We start from the raw sequence: 12892 nt of genomic DNA on the forward strand, positions 1-12892 counted from the left end.
AAAAGAATACACACCACAGCATATTTGCAAGTATCCCATTTAATAAAATACATTTTCAATCTCATAATTCAAGATATGTTTGAAAACAATTTTATCTAGTGCACAGTAATTACTCATGATCTTCAAAAACATACATTTACAAAAAAATATATATATTCTAATACATTTCTTTGAGCGTCTAAAGATTTTTGCACTTGTCCAGTTAGTGTTTCTGCTGGTGTCAGAATTGGATAACTCTAAATTCAGAGAGCAGGGCAACGACGAGAAAGACAATGTAGAAGATCAGTAGAAAAATGCCATAGACTCGGCTCAGGTGAAAACACTGAAGAGGAACCAGTACGAAGGAGAAGACGAGAGACAGACCCAGTGCTCCTGAGAGAACCCAGCACAGCATCCCTTCTGGTTCCAGCTGACCACACAACAGAACACAGATCAGACTCCGTCACTCATCTATGCTGGAATATTCAACTGACTAAAAGCTTGCAGCATATCCATCCAGTTACATGTATATGACATTGACATTGTATATAATATATAGAGTGAGAGACATACCATCACAACATTATTTTTATTCTGAAAGATTTGCAGCAGGCAGCCCAGACCCACACCAAACAGCATGTCTTAATGCAATGGTAAAGGCATATGAAGTGTGGTTATGGTTTATGGTAATGTACCAGGATATTTACAATCCTGTAAGTATAGTATGATTAAATCTGTTCATATATTTGTTAATGCACATAAAAAAACAGGAGAATTTAAAAAAAATCATGTTAAAAGATACTAAAGATAATTCCCCCGAAACAGGCAGAAATGGCCATCCGTGGGTATCCCTGACGGGCTATAGTAATGTCTGCAAAGCAATCTGTCAAAACACAAATATTACATATGGTCCAACAGAGGTAAAAACATTATAGTGTATAATATCCCATTGGTGTATGATTCTTTAAAATATTAAAAGCCATCAAACACTATCTCATGCATTACATTAGTACTTAACAGTGCCAACAAAAATAAAACCATGCAATCTAGTAGTTGTAAAATTATTTTCCTTTCATTGCAAGTTCTAGAATATTGGCTATGAGCAAAAAAAATTAAATAAATAAATAATGGGAAGATAATGTGCTGTTTGAGTTTTTTCATGTTGTGAGTGAGTGTATACCTCCAACGCTGTTGCCCCAGGCTAACAAGGTGAGGCCCAGTACAGTGTTGCTGAGACTGAGAACAACCCCCAGCAGGTGCAGCACACTAACAATCTCAGACGCCACAGTGCTGATCCACAGCGCACTGACCACAAAACCTAGCAGAGAATAGAGCTACACACACACAGCAATAGAACAAATTAAAAATTTTAAAAACAAAATTAATATCAGCAAGGATGCATAAAATTTATTAAATGAGGCAGTATAGACATTCAAAATGTCTATACAATGATTTCTATTTCTTTTGAAAGTTCTACTCAAAGTAGTCTAAAAAAAAAAAAGTTATGGTTTCCACAAAAATATTAAGCCACACATGCTTTCAACATGAGTAATGGCTGCTGAAAATTCAGCTGTCATCACAATAATAAATTGAATTTTAAAATATGTTAAAAGGAATAGTTCACCTCAGAAATGAAAATTCTGTCATCATTTTCTCACCCTCATGTCGATCCAAACCTGTATAAGTTTTTTTCTTATGTTGAACACAAAATCAAACGTTGATGGCCCCCACTGACTTCTACAGTATTTCTTTCAATGGGGACCGGCAACTGCTTGATTACCAGCATTCTTCAAAATATCTTCTGTGTTCAACATAAGAAAGAAACTTATAGGTTTGAAACAACATGAGGGTGGGTAAATTATCAAATAAATGCACAAGAATATAAGAGTTGTCTTTAAAAAAAAAAAAAGATTCATACAAAGTGATATTTTGGAGGACGCTCATTTGTGGTAGTGAAGAAGACTATGCCAGAGAGGAAGACTCCAATGCAGAGTACAAGCACCCACACTGGAACTTCTCCTTCAATGAGCAGTAAGCCATCTTGAATGAAAGAGAAACAGTGTCTGTTTCAGTCACATGTACTTTAGAGAACATGAAATAATAACAATAACAATATCTGCATCAACAGCATTTGTCTTTTCACATAAAGAACGGAATTTCAGTTCATCTGACAGAATGCAGCAGGTGCATTAAAGCAACAAATGACATAACTGTATTTTTTATGTGCACATAAGAGATTGCTGTTGAACAGGTTTAGTTTCATAGTTCAAATAAAAATGTCAACCGACTTACACTTTCCCGACTGGAGGGTAAGGACACAGACCAGAGGCCCAGTGATTATGTGAAGACAGTTCAGAGGGCGTTTCCAGTTGTGATCCTCCTTATCTGTGTCCACCACAGGAACTGTCAACAATAGCAGCACTTCTACAGGCACCTGACACAGTCAGACAGACAGGCAGGCAAGCAAAAAAGGATCTTCATCTTAAAATTCCTTAGGATGCACATTAGATTCAAACAATCCAACAATTGGACAATTAGACAAGTTTATTTTGAACAATAGGTTACTAGAAGACTGATTACTTATTTAGAACCAAGAAGTGATCATGAAAGTGAATGCACGTTTTCACCTTGATCACTCTGAGGACTTTGGCACTCCAGTGCTGTCTCCTCCAGGTCTGACTATCCACCGGGTTAATGGCATTCAGGAAGATCTGAGCAGTAGATTGAGTGTAAGGCAGCAAAGGCTCATACTCTCCTTCATCTGAAACACACACATGTATATACACACCAACACATACATGCAAGATTTTCACACAGATAAACACTGTTACACCACACAGTACTTCTTAAAGATGCAATATTCTCTCTCACTTTCACCGTTACCAATACAGAATGCAACACACACTTTCGAAGTCCCATAATTATGAAAGTGTGTGGTGTTGAAAACAATCATAAGCAACCCACTGAACCCAACTTCAGCCACTTACTTAGCCAACATAGTTTTAAGCTGAGAGGAAGTGACCCACCGTGTGCTTGTATGCTGCCACTCTGAATTTCTCTATATGAATCAGATGGTAGAGTCTCCCCTAAAATTCAAGAACAGCATTTATTAATCTCTGCCCAATGATCAGATTAAAACTGCTGTTCATTTCATAAACTTCAATAGCACTTTATTTAAATAGAAAGTGCTTTGATATTGTTGTGAGCACTATATCTGAATGTGTAAAAGCTCAGTGCAGTTAGTTCCGATTTTACAAGGGATGGGAACAAGTACCAAAGTAAGTAAAGCTCAAGTCATCAAAAACAATCATTTTGTGAGTTTACAACACATTTTGACGTGTTTACCTTAAAAGAAATATGGTCACTTCTCATACAGGAATTGTAATGAAACTGAAAGAGGGTAGAAAGTGTGTGGTGTGTGATCAGTGCTGAGAAAGACTGCAGTCTCTTTACCCTGCTCTCTGCCTGTGGTCTGGGCCGATCTATTTAGCTGATGCTTCTGACGATTGTATATATATGCACTCACAATCACAGTCAAAACATATGCAATATACAGCCCCAGATAACCTGTGGAGAACAGAACAGAATGATAGGACGAAAGAAATATTAATCATATCCATATACTATACAGGAAAGTGGAACAAATAGAATAGTAATTTTCCTAAATTAATGAAATTATGGTATAAATCTGATTAAGTGAAAAACGGTTATCAGACCCATGGCTTCTCCCAAGGAAATATGGCCTTTATATAGGATATTGAAGGTCCAAAACACGGCTGCCATGTAGAAAACGACATCACGAAGGAATGGACGGGACGCCACAGTGAAAGGCTTAACTAGAGCAATGCTTCCAGCTACCACTGTTGTGACAAAGATTCCCGCTCCTAGAAAAAACAAAAACACAAAATCAAACTTGTTTTTTTATGACTGATGAATCCGTTCACAAGAATTAAAGGTGAAGTGTGTGATTTCTGCTGTATAAATATATTCAAACACTTCCCCTTTCTGACATTCTTCAGTCAAAACAAATAGTCCCAAGGCTATGGTTAGACCACTTGCATGACTCAAGCAACTTACAATTGTACAATTCAGTTTGGTGCCTTTATTGGTTGGGAATTACACAGTTTACATATAAAGACTCCAACACATGTCCTTAATGTGTGTGTGGGTGTATGTTTAACAGAGCTGGGGTGTATTCCAGAAAGCACGGTTAACTTACCGTCAGCTAAACCCTGAACTTTCGGTTGAGTAACCCCAAACCTCCTTACTCGAGACAAAACGCATCCAGGAGCAAGTTCATTCAACTCAAGAGTATGTTCCTAGTTCAGACTCAAGACATTCTCAATAGAGCAACGAATGGAGGAGTCACTACGGAAATATATATATATATATATATATATATATATAATAGGTTATATTACATATTGTAATATTATATAATGTTGGGCGCTATCTGTCACGCCCACTGAAGGCTCGCTGAAGTGAACTAGCCCTGGAGCATAACCTGCAGGTTATCTTCAGAGAGCAAGTTTCTATGGTTACTTACCCTGAAAGCTACCTCCGATTTTGGAACCGAAAGCTGAGGTTATCCGCTCGCTTATCCTCAAATATACCCGGGTATGTCTCATAACCTGCTTTTTGGAATACCCCCCTGATCTCTCACCAAACAGTGCTCCAACAGCAAGACCAGCAGTCTGAGGGTGGGAGAAAGCAGCCATGGCACTGAACACATCTGGAGCCCCATTTCCAAGTGCCAGGAACGTTACGCCCTGTTCTACTCAGTCATGGAAAACAATGAAAAAAATGGGACTGACACAACCCCTCAGCGCAATTTGGACCTTTTCCAGTAATGAAAACACAAACTCATCATTGAGGATTCCACTCAGTCAAACATACTACACACTCCTCTCAGTCATGCACACACTTTAATGACACAAACACACTTTGAAAACACTTCACGGTCATGAACAAATTTAAAGGAATAGTTCACCTTGAATCGTTCACCCAGTTGATGGTCACCATTGACTTCCATTGTATTTTTTCCCCTACTATGGATGTCAATGAGGGCCAACAACTGTTTGATTACCAGCATTCTTCAAAATATCATCTTTTGTGTTCAACATTAGAAAGAAATTTATACAGGTTTGGAACGACATGAGGGTAAGTAAACACTGACAAAATTTTCGTTTTTGAGGTGAACTATTCTTTTAACTATTCTTTTCACAAACTGTAACCGAGTGTTAAACAAACACTACCCAGGATGACACAGTCTTGGCAAACACTATGACCTAGTAACAGACTAATCATTTGATATGTCTAGTTGTTTAGCATGCTGTAATATTCTCTAAACTCCAGGACCCAGGAGTTTATTACTTCTGTGGTTGATAAGGACACAGCAGGAGTAATTAACCTTCTAAATCTATTCAATATGAGGACAAATTACAAGGATCAGTTGATCGGCAATATTTCAGCTATTTAAAGGATACGGCCACATTATGAGTCAGTCTCAGTGTGGAGGAAATGGCTGAGAGGTTTGGACAGAAACTGAAAAAAAAAACAATATAATCAAAATACATATTATAATTCTTATATATTTAAACCTAAATTTCTGTTCTTTATAGAACAAATTCGTTCTAAATACATTTTGCACCTTTATGACAAATTAACTGACTTCTTGACCCTCAAAAAGCAGAGCCTTTTTACAATAAAGAGACTCAACTCTAAATTCTCCAGATAAATGAAAGACATTGTCTTTGTCACATGAGTAAACAGAGAAGTGAAATCTAGGTCATGGCCAAAGATGCAGGGGGGATGTTCAAGAAAGCAGATTATGTGACATAACCGGGTATGTTTAAGGGTAAGTAAGCGGATAACCTCAACTTTCGGTTCCAAAAACAGAGGTAACTTTCAGGGTATGCAAGCAACCATAGCAACTTGCTCTCTGAAGATAACCTGCTCTGGAGTAGCTTCTGTTTCAGGGTTAGCTTACTTCAGAGCTATCAGCGCATGTGTGTGTGACTTACTAACGAGACTCCAGTGGGCGTGACAGATAGCACACAATATTATATATATAATATTATATAAGTAATATATATTTGTATGATATGTAAATTATAAAGCACTAATATAAGTAAAATTATAAGGTTGATTGGCATAATTGTTATCTGCCTAAATTATAAAACACTTTTATGACAAGGTAATGTTTATTTTATTATATATGTTTGTTTTATTTTATCATCATCTCACACATCATGGATCTGCATTTTCTATAATGCATTTCTACAATAAAAATAAATATCTGATATGACTTACTATATAACTAGCATCAAACAAACAATTCTTATTTTCAAGGATTAAAGATTAAACGTGAAAAAAGAAAAATGATTGCACAACCACCCATTAGGTGACGATATGCACTAAGTGTGCACATGGCCTTTGAACAGAAGAAGGAGAAAGAAGCAGTATGGTGCACTTTTTGTTAGGGTCCGTTTCCTTAGTGACTCGTCGATTTATCGCTCTATTGAGAATGTCTTGCGTGTTAACCAGGAACATACTCTGGGTTGAATGAACTTACTCCTGGACTCGTTTTTGGAACCAACATACCTCGAGTAAGCAAGGTTTGGGTTGACCAACTGAGAGTTCAGGGTTTAGCAGATGGTAAGTTAACCCTGCTTTCTGGAACACCCCCCCAGCTCTATTGATATTGTTATGAGATCACAAAGGAATATACACGTTTCTAACATGTAACAATTATTGCTTTTAAATTTTAACAGTTACTAATTTTAATTGCATGACAGTCCTAATTATCAGTTTAACTGCATAGTGCAACTGGAATACAATGTGAACATACAAACACAAATTCATAGCATTTTGTTGTTGTTATCGTTACAATGGAAGTCAATGGTCACCAAAAAGGTTTGTGTGTGTTTTGCACAAGTAAGTCAGTAATGTGGGTTTGTAACGACATGAGGTGAGTAGATGAGAGCATTTTTATTTTTGGGGTGAACTATCTCTTTAAGACAGAACTGACCACCAAATAGCATGTACAAGCCGATTAATAACCCTTTTAATTTTCTCAAATTCACAACTCACAAGTCTGATGCAATCAGCCCAAGAAGAAGGAACAGAACAAACAACCAGATGACCTGAAAAAAGAAAAGAAAAGAGGGAAGGAAAGAGAAAATGTGAGAGTGACTTTAACAACATACAAAACCAAAGATATACACAACCAATACAAAATCAGATTACACACCCTGGATGATGCATTGTCGTTTCAGTTTCAGTTGGATATGTAAACAGAAACATGTCACACTCCACAAATAAACTTACACAACACTCAATTTACTGGTATGTAGACAGTTTAAAAAGTAAACCCTGAGTTTGGTGACTGAGCTAAATGTGTCCTTACATAGATTGTGATGGCTAGAGGCAGCAGATTAGGTGGGAAGAGGCAAAAGGTGACCAAAGGGTACTTGATGAAGCCTTCATCTGAAGTACAGTCCGGTGTATTCGTCACAAACTCACATCTCTGACTGGCAGACAGGTTCATCACCATATCACACTGCAACACAGATCAACAAATGCAGCTGTGCAGGATTTAGTCAAGCACCGCAATTCATTTTTATAACACGGTTTACTCATGGTAAAACAGAGCAAAATGTATCTGTCACATTAATGACAGATAATGTATATATACAACGTCTTTTTTACTTGATCATACATTTCAGAGATGTTTTGTCCAGCTCACCTCGTCTCCTTTGCGGTTCGGTGTAACTTCTCCAGGTCTGTCTGAACGCCAGACATTCCCATGAGGTGCGAGGTGTGTGTCGGACAGGTAAACAGATTTCTGGCAGCTGACACGATCCCATTGCAGAGCAACGGTACAAAACAACAGCAGAGCACGCATTTGTAAGCTGATACTGCTTTAACATTGCTTTTCAGTGGTCAACACTAGAAGTTGAATTGTGGTAGATCGACGGCAACTTTCAAGGTTCCGTTTCGCTCTTCTTCAGTTTGATAAACTCCGTGTATTTAGACGCTGTGAATCACAATCTGTGGTTGCATCTAAAATAACGCGGGGTTACACATTCTGACACAAGACTCAGAGTCGACTAGAAGGGAAATGTATCAGCCTGTCAGGTCATTCCAGTACTTCCTATACAAACAGCGTGACGAGCTTTCTTGTCCTCCCTCCCTCTGTCCTGAGCTTAAAGAGATATCTCACTCTTTTCCACTTAAAGGGATAGTTCACCCAAAAATGAAAATTCCGACATCATTTACTCACCCCCATGTCGTTTTAAAGCCAAGATTTTCGTTCATCTTCGAAAGAGGAAAATGGTGATGGAAATACCCCCTGATCTGTGGAGCTTTTTTTAATTATATCGCAAAACTGTCGCTTTGAGTTTGTTTACAAAATATTTGCATTCCCTGATATTCTTTGCATTCCTTTGCAAAAGCAATTAAATTTTGGGTGAACTAATCTATGGGCTAAATGTTGCTTTCCCTGTGGACTTTTAAACTTGGCTTACAAGTTTGTATTTGTAATGTCATAATACCAAAACAGTTGGTCAATGACATTTTAAACAGTATTAGACTGTGTTTTTTTATTTACTTTTTTCCCTTTTTAAAAGTGTTTTTAAGAGGGCACATTTTGATTAAGAAAATAAATGTTGCAAATTTGCTAAATTTTCAACGTACATACAAGTAGATCCCTTTCTGATGAAACATCTTAAACCAGCCAAAGGTTTGCTAGCCTTACTCAAGCTGCTGTCCCAGCCTGATAAGAAGTTCCCATAAGCCCTCTAAAATCCCGCCATCAGTCCAGCTGGACCAGACTGGGAGACAACAGACCAGCAAAACTGTATGATTTGTATGATTTGATTTAAAATTCTCTCTCACTGATTGGACTGTTTTTGAAAATGTTGCCAACGGTCTGGACGAGGCAACACCTCCAGCAACCCCCCTCTCCCCCACACCTACAATTCAAATCAGTGAAGATGACGTGTGCCAGGTCTTCAGGAAGAACAAAAGAAGGAAAGCACCAGGCCATAAATTGTCTCAGCTCTCCATCCCCACCTCCGTCTGTCAGTGGATCACCAGCTTCCTGACAGACAGACAGCAGTTAGTAAAGCTTGGTAAATCCACATCCAGCACTCGAACCATCAGCACTGGAGCGCCTCAGGGCTGCGTTCTCTCCCCACTGCTCTTCTCCCTCTACACCAACGACTGCACATCTAAAGTCCCCTCTGTCAAGCTCCTGAAGTTTGCAGATGACACCACACTGATTGGCCTCATCCAGGACGGTGACGAGTCTGCTTACAGACAGGAGGTTATGGAGCTGGCAGTCTTAACAACCTGGAACTGAACACGCTCAAAACTGTGGAGATGATCGTGGACTTCAGGAGAAACCCCCCTGCACTCCCCCCACTCACCATCATGAACAGCACTGTGACTGCAGTGGAGTCATTCAGATTCCTGGGCACCACAATTTCTCAGGACCTGAAGTGGGACAATCACATTGACTCTATTGTGAAAAAAGCCCAGTAGAGGTTGTACTTCCTTCGCCAGCTGAGCTGCTGAAACAAATCTACTCTGCCATCATTGAATCCATCCTCTGGACTTTAATAACTGTCTGGTTCAGCTCAGCTACCAAATCTGACCTCAGAAGACTACAGAGAGTAGTCCGGACTGCTGAGCGAATCATTGGTACAACCCTCCCCACTCTCCAAGAACTGTACTTATCCAGAGTGAGCAAAAGGGCTGGTAAAATCACTCTGGACCCCTCACACCCAGCACACTCCCTCTTTGAACTGTTACCGTCTGGTCGACGCTACAGAGCTCTGAGCACCAGAACGACCAGACACAGGAACAGTTTCTTCCCTCAGGCAATCTATCTCATGAACACTCAATAATAAAACGCAGAACACACAACTCTATTATTTATTCACCACACTTGCTTACTTTTTTTATTTATCTAATTTTTTCATTTCAAATTTGCACATATCAGACCTGTACACACATAATTGTCTATATTATATATTGTGTTTTTGCTGTTTTGTACATTGCCTATTTGGATATTTGTATTATTCTTTATTATCTGTGTCCTGTCCTGTTGCTGTCTCTCTGTTGCACTGTGGAGCTTCTGTCACTAAAACAAATTCCTTGTATGTGTAAACATACTTGGCCAATAAAGCTCATTCTGATTCTGATTCTTCACCAAGTCAGGAGGCTGAAATGTGAATACATTCACGTGAGAGCAACCTGACACTCTGAAAAGTTTGATAATCCAGGTTTATTTCTTCACCCCACTCACTTTGACCTTTATAAAAGCCTTACTTGTAAACTAGAAGACATCAGAATGTGTATCTGAGAGCAGCCCTTTGACATTCTCTAAAGTTTCATTAGACTATGTCAAAATCATTTGGAGTTCATCTATGATTTATTGGGCTGGGCTCAGTGAATAGTGTGAATAATATAGATGTCAACCACTGGGCTCACTGCCACATGCTATACTTTGTCTCCAAACTGTCTCATTTATTTAGGTTGATATATTTGGGGGCAGTGCTGGGTAGTAACAGATTACATGTAATCTGGATTACGCAATCAGATTACAAAAATTGAGTATGGATTCAGTATCAACTGGATTATATTACATTTTAAAATGCTCATAATCAGATTACAGTTATTTTTTAATGGATTACATCATTGCAATATTATTCATAAAATGGCAGTAAATTATTCATAATTTATTGACTCTCCCTAAATATTCTTTTTTTTTCTTTTAATGTTTCCTTTCCAAAAATCCAAATGTGTGTCGTATAGCTTTGACAATATTCACAATATAGAATGGCCATGTAAATGTTGTAAATCATTTTGCGATCCATGCATCTGAATTTGTGGAAAAAGCAATGGAAGGTTTAAAACAATTTCTAAAAATCTAAAAGTAATCTAAAAAGTCAGAATTCATTAACTAAAATGAGTAAAGTAGATTATGTCACTAACTACAATATTCATCATGTAATCTTTAGCCAGTAACAGACTACAATTTGTCTATTCAGCACTATTTGGCTAATCATTTCTAATCACTAAATGTGATGGGAATTAAGACCAAAGGTTTCAGGTCAAATACTTTGTTGGAAAATTAAAGCATTTATTGCTAAAGTGCTCAAAGAGCAGTGAACTTCTTGTTTGAATGTAGCAAACCGATAAACAGCATGGATATTTTCTGTGATACAGTTGAGAGGTAATATTCTGTTTCACTAATATTTAGTAAATAATAATAAAAAAAAAGTTATCATTATAGGTATCATTTAATGGATTTAAGGGGGGGGGGGGTACAATGCTGTTTCATGCATTCAGAGTTGTTTACACTGTTAAAGAGTTGGATTCTCATGCTAAGCATGGACAAAGTTTCAAAAAACAATTTGGATGTATAACAGAGTATTTCTGTGCCAAAAATCTCACTTCCGGGTTCCTACACGTTTCGGAGAGTTTTTTTCGATCGTGGTCCTTGCTGACGTAAACGAAGGTGGAACTCCTTATATGGGCATTTCTCCTGGAAGAACGTGCCTGTGCACACATGACCAGAGCTAGAGCGCGCCTGCGCCATCAATGCGTTTCATTCAGCAGCACTGCTGCACGGGACTCGCTCGGGAAGATTGTCTCTAAAGAAGTGTGTTTTTGGTTGTGAGGGAAAGATAACCTTGTTCAGCTTCCCAAAAGAACCCACCGTTATGTGAACAGCGGATACAGTTTGTTTTTTTCGGGGCAGTTTTGTCAAGTGCGTTTGTTGACAAATGTTTTATAAACAAGGCCCAGTTCGACGCTGGATTTGCATCGTTTGATACTGAGAGATAAAGCAGTGCCAGCTATAAAAGATCCCGGTCATGATTCAGAACTGCAGACGGTAAGTGAAACCGCATCGGTGCAAGTGCTCGTCACTCTTTAGCTCCGCCCACACGGTGCGCCTCCAGGAGCTCGGCTTTTTCCAGAGAGAACCGTAAAGCTGTATCTTTCTTTTATTAATATGATAAAACTAAAGACTTTTTTGGAGATATGAAAGATGCAGTACTACTCTATAGGTACTCAAGATTAACATGAGATTGGGTAAAACTGTGTGTTTTAGGTCCCCTTTAATATTGCTACAGTTGTTTTTTGAGGATTAGGATTGTGACATTATTTGAAATGTCTCATGGCAAGGTTTGGCACTGAGAAACATTTGTGCCTTATGTTAAACTGCTTTAAATGACTTTTTTTCCACATCAATCTGCACTCCATTCACCATATTGACAAAGCAAAAACAGAATTGTCACAACCTCTTGAATTTATTAAAAATAAAAAAACTTGCATTGCAAAAAAAAAAAGTACATTGCATAAGTATTCATACCCTTAACTAAATATTTAGCTGAAGTACCTTTACAGCCTCAAGTCTTTTTTGTTTGATGCGACAAGCTTGGCTCATCATCATTTGGCAATTATGTGCTATTTGTCTCCTCACCTCTTCACCTCTCAAGCTCTTTCAGGTTGGATGGGGTCAGATGCATATTTTTAGGTTTCTCCAGAAATATTTGATTGGATTCAAGTCCAGGCTGTGGCTTGGCCACTCAAGGACATTCATAGAGTTGTCTATAAGCCACTCTTGCTGTGTGCTTAGGGTCACTGTCCTGTTGGAAGGTAAACCTTCTGCCCAGTCTGAGGTTCTGAATGCTCTGGACTGGGTTTTCATTAAGACTATCTCAATATTTTGGTGCATTGAGCTTTTCTTCTATTCTGATGAGTCCCTCAGTTCCTGCTGCTGAAAAACAGCCTCATAGCATAAGGATGCTACCAGCACACTTTACTTTTGGGATGGTACTCTGCAGGTGATTAGCAGAGCCGGTTCCCTTCAAACATGATGCTTAGAATTGAGGTTCAT

At 38.4% G+C, this 12892-nt stretch overlaps 1 protein-coding gene across 1 annotated transcript; it reads right to left on the reverse strand.

Moving 5' to 3' along the window:
• Positions 1–26: 26 nt before the first annotated feature.
• Positions 27–8182, reverse strand: LOC306872860 (mitochondrial sodium/calcium exchanger protein-like). Its single transcript, XM_079421742.1, has 15 exons — positions 7727–8182; positions 7388–7540; positions 7072–7124; positions 5466–5523; positions 4643–4748; positions 3696–3863; positions 3433–3546; positions 3006–3065; positions 2607–2740; positions 2272–2413; positions 1898–2019; positions 1160–1313; positions 782–862; positions 553–620; positions 27–409 (listed from the first exon to the last, which is right to left on the reverse strand). Exons 1-15 carry the CDS (start codon positions 7883–7885, stop codon positions 221–223), a joined length of 1761 nt encoding a protein of 586 aa, XP_079277868.1. The 5' UTR covers positions 7886–8182; the 3' UTR covers positions 27–220.
• Positions 8183–12892: the final 4710 nt, after the last annotated feature.

This window comes from Barbus barbus (genome assembly GCF_936440315.1).
Source record: "Barbus barbus genome assembly, chromosome: 1".
Taxonomy (NCBI): domain Eukaryota; kingdom Metazoa; phylum Chordata; class Actinopteri; order Cypriniformes; family Cyprinidae; genus Barbus; species Barbus barbus.

Excerpts from the sequence above, each read along its gene's own strand:
- LOC306872860 (XM_079421742.1), bottom strand. The coding sequence starts at position 7,885 with ATGCGTGCTCTGCTGTTGTTTTGTACCGTTGCTCTGCAATGGGATCGT. Across the intron at positions 5,524-7,071 it reads GGGCTGATTGCATCAGACTT|TTTCTGTCCAAACCTCTCAG; the intron begins GTGAGTTGTGAA and ends TTTTTTTTTCAG. Across the intron at positions 2,414-2,606 it reads AAGTCCTCAGAGTGATCAAG|GTGCCTGTAGAAGTGCTGCT; the intron begins GTGAAAACGTGC and ends TGACTGTGTCAG.